At 45.8% G+C, this 21,939-nt stretch overlaps 1 protein-coding gene across 2 annotated transcripts in view; it reads right to left on the reverse strand.

Moving 5' to 3' along the window:
• UBE2H (ubiquitin conjugating enzyme E2 H) overlaps positions 1 to 21,939 on the reverse strand; it is a 50,444-nt gene that overhangs the window by 2,303 nt on the left and 26,202 nt on the right. For both annotated transcript variants that reach the window (XM_054988235.1, XM_054988237.1), the window contains exons 2-6: positions 18,343 to 18,419; positions 16,080 to 16,154; positions 6,395 to 6,434; positions 5,315 to 5,367; positions 2,991 to 3,119 (exon numbers count right to left, since the gene is read on the reverse strand). In XM_054988235.1, coding sequence (XP_054844210.1) covers positions 2,991 to 3,119; positions 5,315 to 5,367; positions 6,395 to 6,434; positions 16,080 to 16,154; positions 18,343 to 18,419 — 374 coding nt within the window. The remainder of the gene's footprint in view (positions 1 to 2,990; positions 3,120 to 5,314; positions 5,368 to 6,394; positions 6,435 to 16,079; positions 16,155 to 18,342; positions 18,420 to 21,939) is intronic.

Here is a 21,939-nt window from a genome sequence, read left to right on the forward strand (position 1 = left end):
TAGAGTACTGCAGTGACCTCAATTCCAGGTTCGCACTGGAAGCGCCACTGTGGGGTCACCACGGCGTGCTCCAATCTGACTCCACCACCACTCCCTGTCTATTGCCACCAAGGGGCTGGCAACCGTGATCCCCACCAACGTTGTCAAGATGGGCTAATAAAAGCTCGCATTAAAATAAAGATTGTTCTGAAAGAGTCTATGGTGACTCTGAGTTTTTGTTTTATTTTTCAAGGACAAGCAAACACAGCTAGCCTTCTGACATCTGCAGGCCAAGTGCCTCTTTAGAAGTTAACTTGAAAGGCCGAGAACGGAAAAGAACAGCAGAACTCGGGGGGGGGGGGGTGTTGCTCTGCTGCAAAAGGGGAAGTGCCCGTTGCCTGCATTTCAGAGCCAGCATCGTGGGCAGATTCCTCCAAGCCTGGCCATCATCCCCCCCTTCCTCACAACGAGGACGTTTCAGGGCTTAAATTAAAAATTTGCAAGACTTTGCCTCTTGGAGGAGACGTTCCGTCTCACACTTTCAATTTAAAGACTATTTTTACATTCCTCTGGCACTTTATGGAATCACGCACACACACACCCATTGAACAACTCCAACTGTGGCTATAAACTAGTAAAGAGTCCAGTAGTGCCTTTAAGACTAAACAACTTTATTGTAACATAAGCTTTCAAGAACCACAGTTCTCTTCCTCAGATGCATCGTCAGCTTTCGAGAACCACAGCTCTCTTCGTCGGATGCATCGACAGCTTTCGAGAACCACAGCTCTCTTCGTCAAATGCATCGACAGCTTTCGAGAACCACAGCTCTCTATGTCAGATGCATCTGATGAGAGCTGTGGTTCTTGAAAGCTGATGATGCATCTGACGAAGAGAGCTGTGGTTCTCAAAAGCTTATGCTACAATAAAGTTGGTTAGACTTAAAGGTGCTACTGGAGTCTTTACTATTTTGCAGCTATGGACTAACGCGGCTAACTCCTCTGGAACTGTAGCTATTTGGTTGTTGGGCATCAGGAGCTACAGCAGGCGCCCCCCTCCCCCAAGTCTGCCAGTCAAGTACCCTGAGACAAGGCTAAGCTGAGAATCTCCACCTGTGGGAAAGTCCCTCTGGGCTGGCCCCACAGGGAACTGCTCCAGAACAATCCTGAAAGGCACAGACAGCTGGGGGGAGGGGGGTATCAGCCTGAAGGCGGGGAGAGGGGCGGCTGCTCACTGGAGGCCGCCCTGGCAGCAGGGATCTTTCCGTCAGGCAGGCCTGACACTGCCTGGACACCACACACCTGGCTTACTTCAGCTCCCCTTTGGTTTGGTTTAAACTGACCCAGCCTCTTCTTACTACAATCCAACCAGGGTCCCCAGCCTACTTGGAGAGGCCCACCAAGGCACCTCATGAGCAAGAGGCATTAACGCAAAGCAATCAGACTCAAACAAACATTCTTCTCTGGCCACAGAGGAATGAGCTGTATTAGTCTGTCGTTGCAGAATAGTAAAGAGTCCAGTAGTGGCACCTTTAAGACTAACCAACTTTACGGTAGCATAAGCTTTCGAGAACCACAGTTCTTGCATCTGACAAAGAGAGCTGTGGCTCTCGAAACCTTATGCTACAATAAAGTTGGTTTGTCTTAAAGGTGCTACTACTGGACTCTTTACTCTTCTCTGGGACACCTACAGACCCGAGAATCCCTTTAATTACTCTTTTGGTGCCAAATAACAACAACAACATTCGATTTATATACTGCCCTTCAGGATGACTTAACACCCACTCAGAGCGGTTTACAAAGTATGCCATTATTATCCCCACAACAAAACACCCTGTGAGGTGGGTGGGGCTGAGAGCGCTCCGAGAAGCTGTGACTGACCCAAGGTCACCCAGCTGACTTCAAGTGGAGGAGTGGGGAATCAAACCCGGTTCTCTAGATTAGAGTCCTGCGCTCTTAACCACTACAACAAACTGGCTCTCCAGATGCGTTGTACATCTGATGAAGAGAGCTGTGGCTCTCGAAAGCTTATGCTACAATGAAGTTGGTTAGTCTTAAAAGGTGCTACTGGACTCTATTTTGCAACAACAGACTAACCTGGCTAACTCTTCTGGATCTTTTGGTCCCATCTCCCTTTCTGCTACCTGGCCCTAACCCTCCCCCGTTGTTCCTGCCTTTGGTTTAACCCCTCCATATTAATGGGAACCTGGGACTAGGGAACTCTAAGACCTTTTCCTCCCCCACCATCACTCATAAATCTGCCTGCCGGCTAAGACCGTCCTGGTCTGCTTGGCCCTCACCTACTGAAGCAAGGTGAGTGTCTATCAGAGATGGACTTCTTCTTTGCTAGATTTTCGGTGCCTTTTTCTTACTCTCCCAGGCATCTGTGGCTTGTTATGGACAGTCGCTGGCTGTTTTAACGGGCCGTGTTCTGATTCAGACATGTTTTCTCACTCTGATGTTTAGCAGGCTCTGCAACGTTTAAGCTTTTACCACTTCAGCAGTTCAGAAACACTGTTTTGATGCCACTAAGGTTTAGCTGTCATTTAATTTTAGCAGTTATATGGGTTGTGTTACTTTTTGTAGCCACCCTGTGGCCAAGATAAATATACAGACACGACTGTACCATTTTCTCCCCTCCATCCCCAACTCTCTCTGTTGCTTGCCTTGCTACAGAAACTGAGATTGTAAGCTCTTTGGGGCTGGGACCTGTTCTTCTCCAAAGCACCAGGTACATTGAAGGTGCCATATTATTGCTTCCAATTATATTTATATGTCTGTACAAACAAAAAAACCCTCTAACAGATCTGGGAGCACGCCCTTCCGGAAGTGCGTGCTCTCTCTCCCCAAGGCCTGCTTGTGTCCGCAGAACAGCACCCCCACTGCTTGGATCTTCAGCCACAGGTTCGCCTCCTTGGAGTTCACCTTTACCTTCCCTAAGCAAGCCTACATCTTAGTTGACAGATGTCAGCAGGAGGACCCAAAAGCTTTCACCGCACAAGAAGAAGACCTTACCTTTAATTTTCTGTTTGTATTCTTCTGGTCGGTGAAGGTACATGGCTGCTGCGTCACCATTAAGGGGGTCTATGGGGTTGGGATAGGCCAGCAACTGGGGCAGGAACGACTCAAATATATTGGTGAGATCTGGAAAGAACCAGGAAAGAAGAATGGGTGTGGGCCACGTCATGTCTGCCACGGCCTGCAAATATTCTTCCACAACGGCTGCTGCCACTACATGGCCATCTATCTAGCTCCAGTAGCCGGACTGAAGTGACAAAATCCTTTCCGTAGACGGTTTACAATTCAAGTACGATGCAACCAATTCTAAACCAAATTTATGTATGTCTTCATTGCTAGCCACATGGAAAAAAATACAAAGCATCGATTGTACCAGATTATTCGCCACTGATGACACTTATTTACAACAAGTATTTTATTCTGGCCAGGACAGCAGGAATCTTTGTGAAGTGGCTACAAACAGGACAGACAGTGCAATCCTGAGAAGAGTTACGCCAGTCTAAGGCCATTGAAATCAATGGGATTAGACTGGTGTAACTCTGCTTTGGACGGCACTGAAAGTCACATTATTCAAAGGTTTTGCTTTGGGGAACAATTAGAGGGAATTATGGAAGACAAACCTTTAGTGCGATTTCAGTACCAGCAAATTAAGAACTTTGTTTGCAACTCAGCATGAAGAATTGATATATTTAGGACTCTAAATAAGTTTCAGAAGCTAACAGTTTACTCTGGGTCACCTAAGGGGCTACTGGCAAAATTCTATGCTCATCTGATGGAATCAGATCGGAGAGCGCCGATATATGGGGTAAAATGGCAAGCAGAATTATTGCAAGAAATCACAAGTGATAAGCGGGAATGTATATATCGATAGATATAGATAGAAATATAGATATGGGTATGGATATACTGAGCGCCTCAATTAATACTAACAACAGAGAAAATGGCTTGAAATTGTTGTTTAGATGGCATTGCACTCCAGAGAGGTTAGGGAAGATGTTTTGTGACAGCTGTCAATCAATCTTTGCACTCTTGACAAGAGAAGCCCCCCTTCTTACATATTTGGTGGCGCTGTTCCATTGTAAATCAATTTTGGCAAAATAACTGTTAAGCTCTTAGTGAAATAGTAGTTTCTAATGCAAAACATACTCCAATGTTGATCTTTCTTGGTCAAATGGAAGAATGATTAGGAAAAAAGCATGGATACATTTTAAGAAACATCATACCAGGAAGACGACTGATTGCAAAATATTGGGAACAAATGAATACACCACCTATTGACATTTGGCTTAGAAAATGCTGGTTAATTATGATCATAAATAAAATAACAGTTTGCAAACAAGTGAAGAGGAGGAAAATGTATTCACAGGTTCTCTGTGCCTAACAACGGTGTCTATTCATAAATTACTGGAATAGAGTCACACCAGAAGAGATTACTCAAATTGCAATATTAAGATATATTTTGAAAGTTGTTAAAAATTATAGGATGCTATCCTATTTAAGAGGTGTCATAAGTCAGAATTAAGCCATTAGAATTAAGGCTGGTTTGTTATACGCTTATGTTTAGCAATATAATATTTGATTATACACGTTTACATGTGATTTGGCTCTGTAAGGTTGATATTCGTAATGAAAAAAAGATGCAACCAAGACAGAGAAAATGATAGAAGCACAGGAAGGGATGTGCATTTGGGCACCTAGCCACAAGCTGCAAAGAACAAGGTTGTGGACAATTCAGATAGCTCTATGGAAGCTGAAGGTTTTGACAATATGACCCATCTGTAGAAGAGAAAGAGGGGAACAGATTCTCCCTCCCACGGTAGTCTTGTGAATGATGTAAATTTACTTCAGAGGAGGCACAATAGTATGCTTCCTGAAGGATTTGGGGGATGCTTATCTCCAGTCATACTTGGTCAAGAGCTGCCGCTAACAAGCCTAACTAAAGAATATGCAAGACAGGTAGCCGGGTTAGTCTGTCTGTAGCAGTGGAAAACAGCAAGCGTCCAGGGGCTCCTATAAGACCAACAGAATTAGTGGTAGGGGGCGAGCTTTCGTAAGCCACAGCTCACTTCTTCAGATCTGAAGAAGTGAGCTGTGGCTCACAAAAGCTCACCCCCTACCACTAATTTTGTTAGTCTTATAGGCGCCACTGGACTCTTGCTCTTTTCCACTGCAAGGGATATGCAGCTCATCACGCACTGCTCAAGAGCTACGGGTGAGTAGCCTTTTACTTATTTGTTTTACAAAATTTATATCCCCCCCTTTTCTGCCCTCACAAGGGCCACCAAGGCATGCATGCAACCTGAAAAATACACTGAACTCACCATAAAGGGCTGTCCAAGTCTGGTTAATTACATCTAGACATACCGTTCCTGACCTGGGGGAAGGGGGGGGGGAAACCACACAGAGAAAAGGATACATTCAGTTTACAGTTTGATGGTGCTGAAATGGTAAAGTGGCTAAGAATGAGAATACAAAAGTCCCCAACTCAAATCTTGCTTCTGCCACGATGCTAATATTCTCTGCTAAACTTTTTCCTTATTCTATGCGAAAGATTCTGAAGTTGCAATTTGGGCAGATTATATACAATTCTATACCTCCAGGCAACATGAACAAACATGGTCTGTGTCACAGTTCTTAAAAGGGGCTGCCCTGACAAGCCATACCAATTACTCCCTACAGAATCACAGGGTTGGAAGGGACCTTCAGGGTCATCTAGTCCAACCCCCTGCACAAGGCAGGAAATTCACAACCACCTCCCCCCACAACCCCAGAGACCCCTGCTCCATGCCGAGAAGATGGCAAAACACCGTCACGATCCCTAGCTGCACTGGGCTGGGAGAAATTACTACCTGACCCCAAGGTGGTGATCAGCATTACCCTGGGCATGTAAGAAGGGGCCACGCGAACAAAGAACTGATGTAACTCTTCCTGCCCACCCTCGCATGATCTGCCCAGGTTCACAGAATCAGCACTGCTGTCAGATGGCCACCTAGCCTCTGCTTAAAAACCTCCCAAGAAGGAGTGCCCACTTATCTAGATTAACCAGGGCGTGCATGTGAGTGTATGCTCATTCTCAGATGTGTGTAAGTGCCAACATGGGACTCAAGCATGCCCCTTTATAATATGTATCCCCCTCCAACAGTTAGGGATTTCTCAGCAGCGAGACAGCACAGAATGGGTTTCCTCTTGGCAGACTGTTTGCACCCTGAGGGCTTCCTCATCTTTGACCGCCTCGTAGACATACATGAAACTATCAAGTGTCCAAAGTATTTGTCACAACTCTATTTCTACACCCCGTTCCAAATCTCAACACATCTCTGAAAACAGATTTACAGAACTGCAATTGAAGACCCCACCCCAAATACAAAAACTTTTCATGCAACTCGCTTTAAGTTACTTACGCTTCATCGATGTTGGGATGGAAAATTTTATTCATGAATCCTGCGAGAGAGAGAAACATGGGTGTTAGCAGCAGTCAGGCACCCATTATGCCTAATGTTAGAGGAGAGCTCGTACAATTAAATGCAGCACAAAATAAAACACAGCCGCCTGCACACAACAAATGACCAACAGCTTCCATCCAGACCAAATTCACGACTGCATCTGGATTCCACAATCAAATCCTAGCCATTGGGAACCTGAGCATCAACTACAGTACTCTGGCCAACCTTCAAAATAAGATGCTTGAATTCTGACCCCAGCAGGTCAGAAATGTACCTGCCTTGAACAGCCAGTACCCCTCGACTCATGGAGTGTGTGTTTCTTCCAAAGGCAAATACATGCCACAAAGTTACAGGGGTCTTCAGAGCCACAAGGCCCTGCTTTTAGCCTACAGTTAACCTCAGCTGAACAAGTATCAGTCTCCCTGCTAGAAGATGGTCCGACATGGGCTTTTTTAAAATTGTAAAAGACAGAATATGCAACAAAGCTTTCTCTTGGGAGGAAACGCAAAATAAAACGGGATGAGAGAGACTGTTCAGAAAATTAAACTGGTTCAGAATGCAGCGGTGAGACTGAAGCAGGCTATAGGAAACACCTCTCAAAAACATAGGAAGAGCTCTGCCAGGTTCCAGTTAGCTTCTGGTTGCAATTCCTCTGAATGCCAGCTCTTAATTTTCAAGCTGTAACAAAACGTGGGGCCAAGGGATCCTATAGATCGCCACCTCCCATATAAACAAACAGTTAAGATCTTCACCAGAGGCCCTTCTGCGTGACCTGCTTTTAGTCACAGGGTCTTTTCTGTTGTGGCTAGTGGAATTCCCTCCCTGCATCTGTTTGCTTCAGTCCTACTGTTAACCTAGGAATGATTTAAACGTGACACAGGCTATTTACAAACCTGGCTCACAGTCACCTGATAGATTTGGGATTGAAACACAGTTCTCCATGCCTCTAATGCAAAACACTGTTTTTAATACAGGTCGTGGGATACTGTAGTCTCTGAGATTAGACTTGGAGAAAACACAAAACCCTCCTTTCCTTTTTACAGCAAGGATATGTTTGCGTTGGCTACAAATCCTGCTCATTATAGTAAAAGTCAAAAAAAAGCTTGGTGCTTCCCAGCATGCTCAGTTGTGTATATACGTATGGCACACGACTGGCAAGCAAGTGCAAGAACCAAATGCAGGTAAGCACCTTCCAACAGTGGCCAGGTAAGCAAACAGGCAGGTCCTCAAGGCATTAGTCAGCCCTCCTAACACCTGGTCTTTAGAGAGACACTGCCCCGGAAAGAGGACAGCCAACCGATCGATTCTTCATGCACGCATGTAACCCTGGCAAAAAGACATTTGTGGCATCACCCCAAGGCGTGACAGTGAACTTCATGTACTGAAGTGTTATCTGAAGACGCACATCCTTGTGCTGCTCTGGAACTTTCCACCAAGCTGTTTCATTGGTGCTCAAGGACTGCGGACATCAAGCCAGCTAGAGGGGACTTTGCAGACAACTGGCTCATCGTGTAAACGGTGTGTGTAATTCCTCTTTCGAAGCGCATAGCAGTTTTGTTTATCCAAACAGGGTCTCCTGCAGGTGCCACCCTGTACATGGGCAAAATCAACAGCTGCCCGTACACGTGCATTCCCTGTCATGGCCCCTGCCCTATGGAACGGCCTGCCTGAGGAGGTCAGGAGAGCCCCTATGCTCCTGGCCTTCTGAAAACAATGCAAAACTCAATTATGCAAAAGGGCTTTTATTTAGATGCTTGTATTGTAGGGAGGCGAGCTCAGAAGATTGCTTCAGTAATGAGTTAGGGACCACAGACTTCACCACTATGTTGCCTTATGTCCTACCCATTGCTTTAAGTATGGCCCTACTGGGTAGTTCTGTGTTGTCAGTCCTAGAACTGCTTATGCTCCGTTTTAGCATTTCCTCAACTCAGTATTGGACTTTTGCTAATGCTATTCCTTTGTAAACTTGCGTTCATTTACCCTATGGCATTTTTATTGAAATGTCCTTGATACTGACTGGGATAATCTCACACTGTGTAATCCACCTTGAGTCTCAGCGAGAAAGGTGGACTATAAATGACATAAATGAATGCTACCGGGATTTGAAGAGCAACGATGACTGCGACCGCATTCGGTGTTGCTGACGTTTACTGGATACAAGCTACAACTGCTCGGCCTGTAACGGCCGTTGTTTCTGCAGAGAAAAGGCTCGTGCGGGAACGGAATGGCTGGACTCGAGCAAATGTGGGGAAGCCCCTGGTGTCAGCTGTATACACCCGAAGTCCCCTGGGGCATTTTCCACCTCGACTGCTGCCCTGCTCAGCCTCTCTCTGGATCTGGCGTTGGCTTTGTACCAGGGAAACTCTGGCTTGTCATCCATCCAGTCTTTATTAGGGGAGGGGGAAGAAGAATGCAGCAGCACAGCTATCCCACCCCTCATGTGGCCCCACCCCACCTGCAATGCATTCAACGTGTGGGCCAGGATTTGCATCAGACAGGACTCGAGCCGGGCGCCTCATTTTTACCTTCCCTCTGTTGCTTATTCCCCTCCCAGCTGCCCTTCCCCGCTCGTCAGCAGCCCATTTCAGTCCACAGCAAAACCAAATTATTCCAAAAGGCTTTTTGCACAGATAGGAGAGCTGTATTGTAGGGAGCGGGGGGGGGGGGGGGTCTCAGAGGCTTTGCTAATGAGTAAGGAACCACAGACCTCACCGCTATGTTGTATTGGATTCCTGCTACTGCTACGTCTTTGTGAACTTGTATCTTTATACCCTACGGCATTGTTTATGGAAATGTTCTTAGTATTGACTGTACTAATCTCACACTGTGTAATCTGCCTGGAGTCTCACTGAGAAAGGGGGACTATAAATGACATAAATAAATAAATAAATCTTGTTCCCCTTGTACCTGCTGATGTCCTGTTCTCCCCACCCATAAAATCTGCTGCCCTTCCTCCCAAGATTAGTCTTGGAGGTTACGACACATGCCAAAACAAAACATTTCCGATTCCCAAATGTGATAACCAGCTTAAATTTTTTTTTAATTCATATGCATCAGAATTCAACCCCAAGGCATCTTGAGTGATCAGATTCCTGAATATTCTTCTACTCCAATCTAAGAACTGCCTTGAATTGAACACCTCTATTAACTGTCTTGAGATCCCTGCTTGGTAAAGCCTGCCTCGCCACTCCCCATCTTAAATCAGAGAGAGGCTGAGTTGACTGCTCCACGCCGCTCAGGTGCAACCCCAGGAGGGACTAAAGTTCATAGTTCTTGATTCCTCTTCTTCAGGGCTTTTTTTCAGGGGGAACGGAGTTCCGGCACCTCTTGAAAATACTCGGCAATAGTGCATGAAAATAATACGATTTCAAAGAATCCCGTGTGTTTCTTCCTCGTTTCCCTCCTGAGAGTTCCACCACCTCTTTTCCCAGAAAAAAATCCCTGCCCTTCTTAAGCTTGAAGTATACTTGCCAGCCTCAGACCGGCCTGGCAAAGGATGTGGGATCAATCTGATCAACTGTTTGTCTCAGATTTGCAGCTGATCGTTTCTACATCCATCAAGAGATGTTTCTACTGAGCATTTCTCGGGCTGCACTTTCAGAAAACAGGAGAAGTCCTGTTTTAACATCAGGAAAAGTCCAAACAAAGTCCAGACGGATGGAAGGATAATTCACATTCTGTTAAAAACGCTGGGGCAGAATGTTTGATGAAGACACTATTTCAGTATAGATGGGAGCCGGAAGCTGTGGAACAGGGTGTCATCAATATGTGGGTGACACCCAGGCTCTGTCTTTCTCTCTCCATCCCCCTCCCCTGGTGACACAGAAGTCTTGAGTCCCTGCCTGACTGCTGCGGTCAAATGGCTGAAAGCGAACAAACTGACCCCAGGTAAGACAGAAGTGACGCTGGCTGGGAAGGCGGAGACCTTGAAGGACGCTGCGCCTCCCACTTCCAATGGGGTTCAGCTGACCGTTGCTGACGGTTAAGAACCTGGGGGTTATATGGGATCCTGCACTGCTGCCGAAGAACTTAATGCAGCTGCAAAAACGCTTTCTTCCAACTCGGTGTAGCCTGCAAGATGGCCCCCTATCTTGACACCGCTGATCTGGCCACCTGGATCTGCCCCATAGTAACTATGGGACTAGACTACTGCAATTCACTTTACATAGGTCTCCCCCTCAAAGATAACGCAGAGATTCCAGTTAGTGCTGAACACCGCTGCTTGGCTATCCTCAGGAGCTAGGCACAGCATGTATATTATTCCCATTCTGCAGTCGCTCCACTGGCTGCCCATCAGTTACAGGGCTCAATTCAACATAAACACCATCGCATGCAAAGCCCTTCATGGCCTTGACCCAAAACCCGAAGGATGCCTCTCCCACTATGCTCTGCCATGGCACTTCACCCGTCTGAACAGGTGCCACCCTGCACGTGGGCAAGATCAACAACTGCCTGAGCACATGCATTTTGTTGTGGCCCCCACCTTATGGTACACCAGTGGAGTACCGAGTCAAATTCAAGGTTTTAGTATTAACCTATAAAGCCCTATGCGGATTGGGACCTGTGTGTCTTCAGGACCGCCTCTCCCCGTATGTGCCCCAGAGGATGCTTTGATCTAGTGAAAAACAACTATTAACGGTCCCTGGCCCCAGGGAGGCCTGCCTAGCGTCGACCAGAGCCAGGGCCTTTTCGGTCCTGGCTCCAACCTGGTGGAACGCTCTGTCTAATGAGACCAGGGCCCGGCAGGAACGTTCCCCCGGGCCTGTAAGATGGAGCTGTTCCGCCAGGCGTATGGCTGAGGCTGGGTTGGGCCCCTGCTGGCCGAATAGGGTAGAGCGGAGCCCTCCCTATCAAAACATCCACTTCCAAAGAAACTTTAGTGACAATGGAAATGGTTAAACTGAATTAATTTAGTGCTGTGCTGTATTTGTATTTTAATTATTTATATTGTATTTATTGTGTTTTTAACTGAAATTTTTTAATGTGCATAAATGTAATCCGCCCTGAGCCTGCTAATGTGGGGAGGGCAGAATAGAAATCGAAACAAACAAACAAACAAACAAACAGCCTGCTGCACGATGCCAGGAAAGCTTCCACCTTCCTGGCTTTCCACAAACTGCAAAACTGAATTCTTCAGGAGGGTTTCTCCCCACCCCACACAGGTAATAGTGCTGTAGTGTAACAAAATCGCTCTGAAAGACGCTTTGGTAAAAGTACAGGGACTGCGGACTATACTACTGTGTATAGGATGTACAATCTGCTGCTTTAAGGATGACCCTACTATGTAATTTCTGCATTCTTTAACAGATATGTTAATGCTTATGCTTTGTTTCAGATCTGTTTTCAGATTTCTGCCATTCCAGCACGGTTGCATTGTTTATCAGAGGCCTCATTCCTGTAGAGGTGACTGTCTCATTGCTGTCTGGTCTGCCTTGAGTCCCAGTTGAGAAAGGTGAACTGTTAATGATATAAATAAATACATTCCTTTGGGGGCAATCCCCCCACCTGAATCCAGTTGGAAAATGTCACTTGCACCTGACTTGGGAACACAAGGCATGCATTACTCTCCCGCCTCGTACCTACTAAGAGTGTGAGATATTCATGGAGTGATTCCGCACTCATTGGATAATGCACTTCCAATCCTCTTTATAGATCATTTGGAATGGATTTTTTTGTGTGCGGAACAAAAAATCCACTTCAAACGATTGATAAAGTGCATTGAAAGTGCATTATCCAACGTGTGCGGAATCACTCATGGTTAACCTTACCCAATGGATTGCAAAGACAATCAAGGCTACCCCTCATCACAAAGCAACTTGAGTTACTATCTCTGTGTTGGTCCCCGAACCATTCTTTTGAACTGTGGCAAAGCTGCTGAAATGCGGACCATGTCGAGAGCTCAAGGCTCGGGAACGTCCTCTCATTTCCCTTGGATGCACAAGATATACCGAGCGGCAGGTGCCAGCTACTCTAACGGGGATGCAAGACGGCAAGTCTCTGTGGAAAATTGCCAAGAGTTTGCGGAGTCATGCTTGCAAATTGAACGCTGTATTAAAAAACGACAGACAAATGTTTGAAGAACAGGGAAAGCAAAGAGCAGCCCTCCCTCCCCCGGCCTCTCTCTAAATGGTTCCAGATTGGAACGCGCAGCATGCATGCCATTTGGTACCCTCTACTGATCCATGTTAGACGAATGCAACGTTCTGCAAGCAAGCGGGTGCCGATACTCTAAGCTCTCCCTCGGTTTCAGCCCTTGACAAAAGCAAACTCCGTGTCTAAAGTGGGCTCTTATTTCCAACATGTTTTGGGTTGAGATATAGGCCTAGGCCTATTTGGGTGGGTACTGCACAAGAGCACTAAGGGTGCCTAAAAAGCAAAACACTCTAAGCCAGACAGCTGGCTGGAAATAGCACACGGCTTCTATGCAACAGGCTATTTTAAGCACAGCAAGCAGACAAGGCCTGCTGACTCAAAGGGGGGGGACTTCTTCCCCCAAGCCTCTTGAAAGTTACATATCCATACCCATTCTCCGATGGCTCCTGTTCCTTGGATGGAAGATTCCTCAAAAGAACCTCCATGGGTCGAGTTTTTAAAATATACTCTGAATGGGCAAAGGGGCAAGTCAGCAGCCTGCTTTTCAGAACCCGAGAGGTCAAAACTTTGCCTGGATTCCTCAATCCTGCCCCTGCCGTGCCGCTTCTGGGTCGAGCTTTTAAACAAAAAGGCCCCTATGCAAAAGATCCAGAGGAGTTAGCTGTGTTAGTCTGTAGTCGCAAAATAGTGAAGAGTCCAGTAGCACCTTTAAGACTAATCAACTTTATTGTAGCATAAGCTTTCGAGAACCACAGCTCTCTTTGTCAGATGCATCATCAGATGCATTTCACGAAGAGAGCTGTGGTTCTCAAAAGCTGTCGATGCATCTGACAAAGAGCTGTGGTTCTCGAAAGCTGTCGATGCATCTGACAAAGAGAGCTGTGGTTCTCAAAAGCTGTCGATGCATCTGACAAAGAGAGCTGGGGTTCTCGAAAGCTGTCGATGCATCTGACAAAGAGAGCTGGGGTTCTCGAAAGCTGTCGATGCATCTGACAAAGAGAGCTGGGGTTCTCGAAAGCTGTCGATGCATCTGACAAAGAGAGCTGTGGTTCTTGAAAGCTTATGCTACAATAAAGTTGGTTAGTCTTAAAGGTGCTTCCAGACTCTTTACTACTATGCAAAAGCTATCTCAACATGGATGTGACCTAAAGCAGTGCCTGTCCCACCTCCCAAAAGTGCTATAATATTACACAAACAAGGAAAGCTGGGCCTCATCACACTTCAGCATGACCAGAAACTGGATCCAGGACTGGACTTACGCGGATTGTGGCAGCCTCGATTTGCAGCGGCCGAGGTTGCCAGAAACAGAGCACGTTCTGCCCCCGCCCCCACTGTGTCCTCAGATGCACTCCTTCACTTTACCTATGCCAACAGGCCAGTGTTCATGCCTACAACGAAAAAGTAAAGCCCTTGGGGTGGGGAGGGCACTGCAGGGAAAACAGCCAGTGACCTGGCCCCTACCAAGAGAGGTCCCTCATAGACAGCGCCTTTTCCAAAAGGAAAAGGAGGAAGGCAGGATCACAAGACCGCAGGCCACAGATCCATTCCATTAGCAGGGGCGCGTTCCATCAGCTCATGATCCCTCAGGGGCAGGTTACTTAGAATCACAGAATCATAAGGTTGGAAGGGACCTCCATGGTCATCTAGTCCAACCCCCTGCACAATGAAGGAAATTTACAACTACCTCTCCCCCCACACCTCCAGTGACCTCTACCACGTGTCCAGAAGATGGCAAAACACCGTCAGGATCCCTAGCTGAACTGGCCTGAGGAAAACTGCTTCCTGACCGAAAAGTGGCGATTGGCATTACCCTGGGCATATAAGAAGGGGCCACGAGAACGAAGCACTGATGCAACCCCTTCTGCCCTCCCCCTCACGATCTGCCCAAATTCATAGAATCAGCATTGCTGTCAGATGGCCATCTAGCCTCTGCGTTAAAACCTCCAAAGGAGAGCCCACCACCTCCCGAGGAAGCCTGTTCAACTGAGGGACCGCTCTGTCAGGAAGTTCTTCCTAATGTTTAGCCAAAAACTCTTTTGATTTAATTTCAACCCGTTGGTTCTGGTCTGACCTTCTGGGGCAGCGGAAAACAACTCCATGCCATCCTCTCTATGACAGCCCTTCAAGTACTTAAAGATGGTTATCATATCGCCTCTCAGTCGCCTCCTCTCCAGACTAAACATACCGAGCACTTGTACGAAAGGCAAACTCTACTGCAAGATCTAACTCAATCCCCACCCCAACCAGGAGTTCAGGACCGCCAGGCTTTGACGAAGACCGAGCCTGCACCATCCTCTCCTCTGGCTGACGTTTTTCCTATATTTACTTCCCACCCTGCCCATATACATTATTTGTATGGGCTGTTTACAACTTTTGGTTCCTCCTGCCTGCTTTTGTCCTCTAGGGGGCAGCCACGCCCCATTATTTACTTTCTCTCATAGGTAGTATCATTACGGGGAGGAGACAGCTTCAGTTCGGTAACCCGTTTTGGTCTGTAATAGAAGAGCAAGATTCTGGTCCAGTAGCACCTTAAAGACCACCAAGATTTCCAGGATACGAACTTTCAAGAGTCAAAACTGACAAAGGGGGCTCTGACTCTCAAAACCTCATACTCTGGACATCTTGTTGGTCTTTTAAGGTGCTACTGGACCAGAATCTTGCTCTTCTATGGGGAGGGGAATTTCTTTTTCAGAAATTAACTTGTTCAAATAGAGTTGTTGATTCTTCTTAATTCTTGTTCTTTCCTCTTCTCAAAGAGGGATTTCTCTTTCATTTCTCTCTGTACAGAAATCAGATTTGCGGTTGTTTTAGGTTACACAGCAGATGGTGGGGCTCTAGCGCGAAGAAAAGAGAAATGTGGGAAGACACTGCCTGCCTCCAAGCTCTACAGAGTGAAATTCTCAAATGTTGCTGCCTGCCTGCCCCTCCTCTCTCTGAATTTCTCTGATCGAAATAGAATTGATTAGACTGACTGCAACTTGCTAAAAAGAGGGAAAGAAAAAGACGGTTGGATTTCAGAGAGGAAAAAAGGGTAAAGAGGAATTAAGAAAATGTCCTTAACAGCCCCATCTATAGACACTGCTGGTATGCGGGGAAATCCCGTCCCATACGGCACCCTCCTCATATCCGTGGGTATTCACGCTGACAATAGGCAACAATTTTGTTGAAGAACCACTCCCACACACCTTGAAAGAAAAACACATACAAAAATCCACCACTTCCAACAAGAAAACGTCCCCATCTTCGCTGAAGGATTTATCCGAGATTCCGCTTCAGTGGCTTGGAACCTGTCTGGTTGTTAAGATGATATGTACTTCAGCATCCATTTGGAGAAAGAAAAATGTACCTAGTTTTGAAGATTGTAGAGATACCAGCAAGAAGCCAGTGGTGTGGGCTGCACAGGAGGTGTGTATCTTGTTCCACTTTATGTACTAGCCAAAGAAGGCAAGAAACCCCCGGAACACCACTCTAAACCCCCCCCCCCCAAGGCCGTTCAGACCAGTATTTGTGAAACATCCCACTAGCCACTCAATGATTTTTGATCACTTACCTATAGATGGTGATTTGAAAGGGTATTTGTCAGGAAGGTCCACTCTGACTTTCCACACGCCACCTTCGTATGGCGCTGCAAATCGAGGAGGGAAAAAACTGTGTTAAGTTGTGCAGGACAAAACATTAATGGAAATTTATATGAGTATCAGGCCTGCTGGGCAACAAAGACGAACACACGAGAGGACGGCAAAGCAGTCTTGAGACGGCACATTTCTTAGAGCTCCGGCATGACTCCCCGTTCATTTCCTTTGGGATGGGGCACATGTGCTTCTCAGGGGATTGCGCCCCAAAGGAACATGCCGTCCAACCTACTTCGTGGCCCTCTTCGGCTTGCCTTACCAGTACAGAGCACTTCTGCTGGAAGGCAGAGAAGCAACTGTGTACACAGCTCAACCCCATAACTACACAACAAAATTAAAGGGATTTAGAAATGCGCATTGATGGAATTCTGGAGCAGAGCCTGTGAGCAGAACCAAAGCTGAATGGAAAATTATTTGCAACACTGTCCTGAATTTGGTCCAACACATCTCCGAATGCTGAGAGTCTGCTCCTGAACACCAAATATCAGGCTGTGGAGGCTCTTAGCTGTTCTAATCATTCTTCCCAAGCGGTGCCCAGGGCAAAATTATAGGAAAAAAACTTTACTTTGCACATCAAATTTTAAACATAACTATGACTTGTGGTCTATGGCCCCTTTGTACACAGACAATATGGTTGCATTTGGGAATGCAAACGTCCTCTCGAACGGGCATGTACTAGAATCCTCAGGAGGTAAACGTGCGTTCCATGCCTGCAGGGCCGTGCTTTTATGTACAAAAGTTTACACGTGAAGATGGGAAGGGAGAGACCGGATAACATTACAGCAAGACTGGGTTGCAGAAAGGTCAGCTCATCGCTAACTGCTGGCCTAGTGCCCCAGTTTCAGTGACATTAGACAGGAATCCCACGAAGTTGGATGCTCTTACTGTGGGACCCAAACTCTGGCTGCCTAATAATAGTCAGCTGTTTCTTTCTCCCCTCCATTTCATTTTAAAAACGTGTATGTAGTCAAGATTTTTCTGAGAATTAAGAAGAATGTGTAGCAAAGGTTCAGTGACAGAGGGGATTCTTGGATGGCCCTTCCCAGGACAACCTCTTTTCTTCCTTATTTACATAGCAACATCAGTGTGCATGGGACTCGAGGGTATGAGAAGACAGGTCCCTGCCCCAAGGAACTTGAAATTTAAGACAAGGGAAATAACGAAGGGAGGAAGTGGGAGAGGTGGGGTCAACATCAAGAGAGGCAGCGAACAACTGTTCTAAGCGCTAAACAAAATGAAGAGCCGCCGAGTGCTCGTTCATTCTGGTTGCATCCCCATGCAGCTGTATTTGGACGTCATGATAAATCGCGCTTTGTGCAAACACTGGATAGTTCACTGGGTCTAAGTAAGAAATCTCAGTTAATTTATTTAAAGAAATTTGTATGCCGTTTCTTCAAAAAGAAATTGTCCCGAACAGACACCCTCAGTTTGATGTAGTGGTTAAGAGTGGCAGGACTATAATCTGGAGAGCCGGGTTTGATTCCCCACTCCTCCTCTTGAAGCCAGCTGGGCGACCTTGGGCCAGTCAGAGCTCTCTCAATCCAGCCTACCTCACAGGGTGATTGTCATGAGGATAATAACAACATACTTCGTAAAGCTCTCTGAATGGGTGTAAAGTTGTCCTGAAGGGCTGTATATAAATGAATGTTATTATTACATTGTTGTTGTTCTCACTTCTCTGCCCTCTACTGCTGCTTACCTAAAAGGGGCAGTGCTATTCAGCCATCTGGGGTTTGAGGTTTCTTTGGTATCTGAATTCTTTGGTTAATATACCAGCATGAAATCTCAGTTTCATGCCCAGCTAGGCATCAACTAACAAATCCCAGTTTGTTGGATCCTGTCCACAACCAAGTCTTGATCAAAACTGCAGTTTATTGTAATGTCTGAATGAGGCTTTAGTTTCAACAGAGAACGGGGACTAATAGGTTATACTAAAGGTTTAATCAACAGAAACAAACGATCATCTCTGAACCTGCACTGGCAAAATATAAAACTGGTTAGAGTCTGGCGTAAGGGAACAGATTTTTGAACACAAGTTGAGATCTTAAGTGAAAACATACCGGCTGGATTCGCAGAGAAAAGGTAGATAATTAGAGAACACTTAGAATGGCTGTTCTGTTACATTAAACCTGAATTCACAGATTTTTTAAAAATCTGACAAACAACAGACTGTATACTTACTTCCTTGTGGTCCATAGAACTTCACTACAAATTCATTGAGTCCTCCTAGGATTGTGACTTCATGTTTGCTCTCGATACTAAAGCAGCAAAGTAAAGGAATCATTTTATGGGTGTTGAGTTGGCGTCCCAACGATTCTAGCACCCCAGGAACATCTAAAAGTTGAAACTGCTAGAATGCTGTAAAGACACCTCTTAAATAATCCTCCAATCAACGACACCCATTCAAAAATATGTTTCATTTCTTTTCATTAAGTGGAACAAAGCATTTGCCAGATAAAATGAGGCAAAACCTCAGCTTATTATATAAAAGACCAGTAACTTGCAATTGGTTTTTCTCAGGTGTTTTTGGTTGCAATTTGCATCTTTTATGGTGCATTTCCTAGAACTTGCTAAAGAAAGGGGACTAGCAAGCATAACAAAAACAAAAAAAAAGCCAGAAATCATCTTTGGATATCAAAAACGCAAACCCATTCCTTGGCAAAAATTCAACCTCATTAAATGAAAATTTACTGTAACACTGGTGAACCCTGAGCTGTTTCTAGAGATGAGCAGTTGATTTAAAAGGAAGTGACAGATGAGACCTACAAGTTTGCTAACAGACCACGGCGTACATTCATTCTTCCTCCTCTATCCCAGAGCTTTAACAAGAGGAAAGTACTAAGAGAAGGTGTGCTGAATTTGGTATCTCCATTATGTGGCTCTATTCCCCAGCCCGTTCCAACATTCCATGCCTTCTCAAACACTCGGCCACGAAATGCATCCGCACAATGCAAAGCAATCAGGGACTCCAATGTCACTGGAAAGATGGTTAAGGGAGAGAAGTCCGTGCAAATATATCCTAGAAGAGAAGACCTATGTTCAGCTTTGGGAAACCAAGAACAATTCCAACGTGGTTGAAAACAGACGTCTTCCTCCAGCCAAGAAGGGTTACTACTAGCCCCAGTGTGGCTGCAAGCCGAACTACGGGCCATGGGCCCAAGCCATGTTGTGGGCTTATGCAAGCAGGAGGTACACAAGGTGGAGGGGGCACGCTGGCATCCCCCCCCCACTCCAGCACAGCCCTCTGCACTGCGCTGGTGCTCTGGAGGCATCCCTGACCTGGGTGTGTGTGTGTGTGTGTGGAGGCGGCAGAGATGCACACTGTATACCATACGTTGTTATCCGCCCTGAGCCTGCTTGCGGGGAGGGCAGAATAGAAATTTGAAATACATAAAAAAAACAAAACCCTTTGACTTGGATCCACAAACATACTGTGGAAGGAGAATGTCCGAGAGAGTTACCCCTTATTTTAAAATACAAAGCACATTTTTTAAAAAGCCAATCTTGGAGTTGCACTCAAAAGACATTCCTTGCACCCAGGTAGAGGTGGGTCTCTGGGAGCCCAACACCCAAACTGCAGCAGCGTCCGTAACGGCTGCTCTTTAGCCGTTCCAGCATTATTCACATACCGGCTTTGACCACGGCAAGGGCTAAATGAAGAGCTAACCCAAGCCAGCCAGCCACTCTTCAGGGGCAGCAGCAATTTAAGGGTGCCAATGAAGCTGCACCCAATTCACAAGAGCACAAGGCACCACGTTATGCTCTGTGACTAGAAGAAAAATGGAAGCCAAAATTCTCAGAGTCAGCAGCACGGCGCAGTGGTTGATGTGTCAGACTAGGATCTGGGAGGCCAGGTTTGAATCCCTGCTCTGCCACGGAAGGTTGCTCGGTGACCTTAGGCCAGTCACACACACTCAGCCTATCCTACCTCAAAGGGTTGTTGTGAGGATAAAACAGAGAAGGGGAGAATGCTAGAAGCTTCTTTGGGGCCCACATAAGGGGGGAAAGTGGGGTATAAATGAAGTATATAAATCGGTGCAGAACGTTCAATGCTGATTTTATATAGGTAATACAGAACTCCCATACCCCCCACACCTAATTCCTTTTTTTAATTAATCATTTAAATTTTATTAATAAGATTAAAAGCCCAATAAAGGGGCAGAGAAAAGAACGATTAAATAAAAAGGAATAAAAAGAGGGGAGGGGGGAAAGTAAAGAAAATTAAAGAAAGGAAAAACAAAGAAAAATAATACATATTTCATTTTCCTCTACAACACCTAATCTTTACACATATTATACTTGTAGTTTTAATACCTCTAAAATTTACCTTTTCAATACTGCCCCTTCTATTTATTTTTCCCAAATTTATCTTCTTAGAAATCAGATCCACAAATCATCAGTTCATTTTTTCTCGTCTCACCCACAAAGTCATTAAGGGGTTTCCAATTAACCATAAAAGTAGACAATGTTTTATCTCTAATCAGAGCTGTAAGTTTAGCCGTCTCCACTAACTCCATTTTCACAATCTAGTCCTCAATTGAAGGCAATACTGTATTTTTCCTTTTTTGCGCATATAAAAGCCTAGCTGCCATTGTCATATATAGAAATAAAATACCATGTTTATTTTCTAACTGCTGGTCCATTAGTCCCAACAAAAAGGCTTCTGGTTTAAATTGTATATCGATCTTCAACATTTTCTGTATCATCATATCAATTTGTGACTATTTTTTTTTTTGCTTTAAGACAAGTCCACCAAAGATTAAAAAAATGTTCCTTCATGTTCCTTAATACCTGGGCGCTGGTTAAATGACAGCTAGGTGATTTACAGGTCTGACTCCTGGCTGCCCCACTGCACAGATATACAGGGCGCAAAGAAGGTCTCATTGCAGTAGGTATTATACCGCTACAGCTGCCGCTGACCAAGAGGCATGGATTCTCTTCTCAGCAAACTCTGGCAGGTGGGAACGGGCACAGGACGACTGCTGAGAACTCACAGCAGGCACGCAAGGCGCACCGCAATGACGCACGGGTCATTAGAAGAACACATCAGACCAGTGCTCAAAGGTCTGCACTGGCTCCCGACTCACTGGCACATACAGTTCCAGGTCTTAGATTGTTAAATTCTCCCTGGAAACGCAACAGAGGAACTCTAACTAGGGGAAGAAGTATGAAGCAAGCACTATACCATTTCTCACCCCCCACACACACACTGCTTTCCTAACCTGCTATGAGAAGCAACGGGAAAGGTCAGGCAGCTCCCCACCCCCACGTGCCGTCTATGTTCTAGGTTCTTGCATATGTAGCTTCCCTTCCTGGAGCTCTCAGCAATTTCAACAAAGCTAGTTTATGGCTAACTTTTAGCGGCTCTGTTCTTGCCAATATGAAACCATTTTGGCTTTACAGTATTCAAACCATCTGGTCAGGTACGTTCTCATTCTTCTAGTTTCGCTTTAAGCATGCATGCCTAACTTAAGATCTGTGCCTGGTTAATAGACACCGGCGACCCGTTTTCCTGCAGATGGTGCCAAAGGCTTTTAGGAGTTTCCTGTAAACTGTACACTTGTTAGTTTGTGAGATGTGGCTTTTACTTTGTGGGGTAACGAACACCGAACTGCCAAATGGGTTTCTACAAGACTGCTATTGAAATGCCCAGAGATACCGTCATCAACCCTTAAACACAATGGGAAAAACACACGCTCAACCCACCCTTTCCCCTGGAAAACTGACAACAGGCGAAAAGAGTCCGTGAGCAGAGCTGGAATTGCGCTTACATGTCTA

The sequence above is a fragment of the Eublepharis macularius genome, chromosome 9 (assembly GCF_028583425.1).
Source record: "Eublepharis macularius isolate TG4126 chromosome 9, MPM_Emac_v1.0, whole genome shotgun sequence".
In the NCBI taxonomy this organism is placed as follows: Eukaryota; Metazoa; Chordata; class Lepidosauria; order Squamata; family Eublepharidae; genus Eublepharis; species Eublepharis macularius.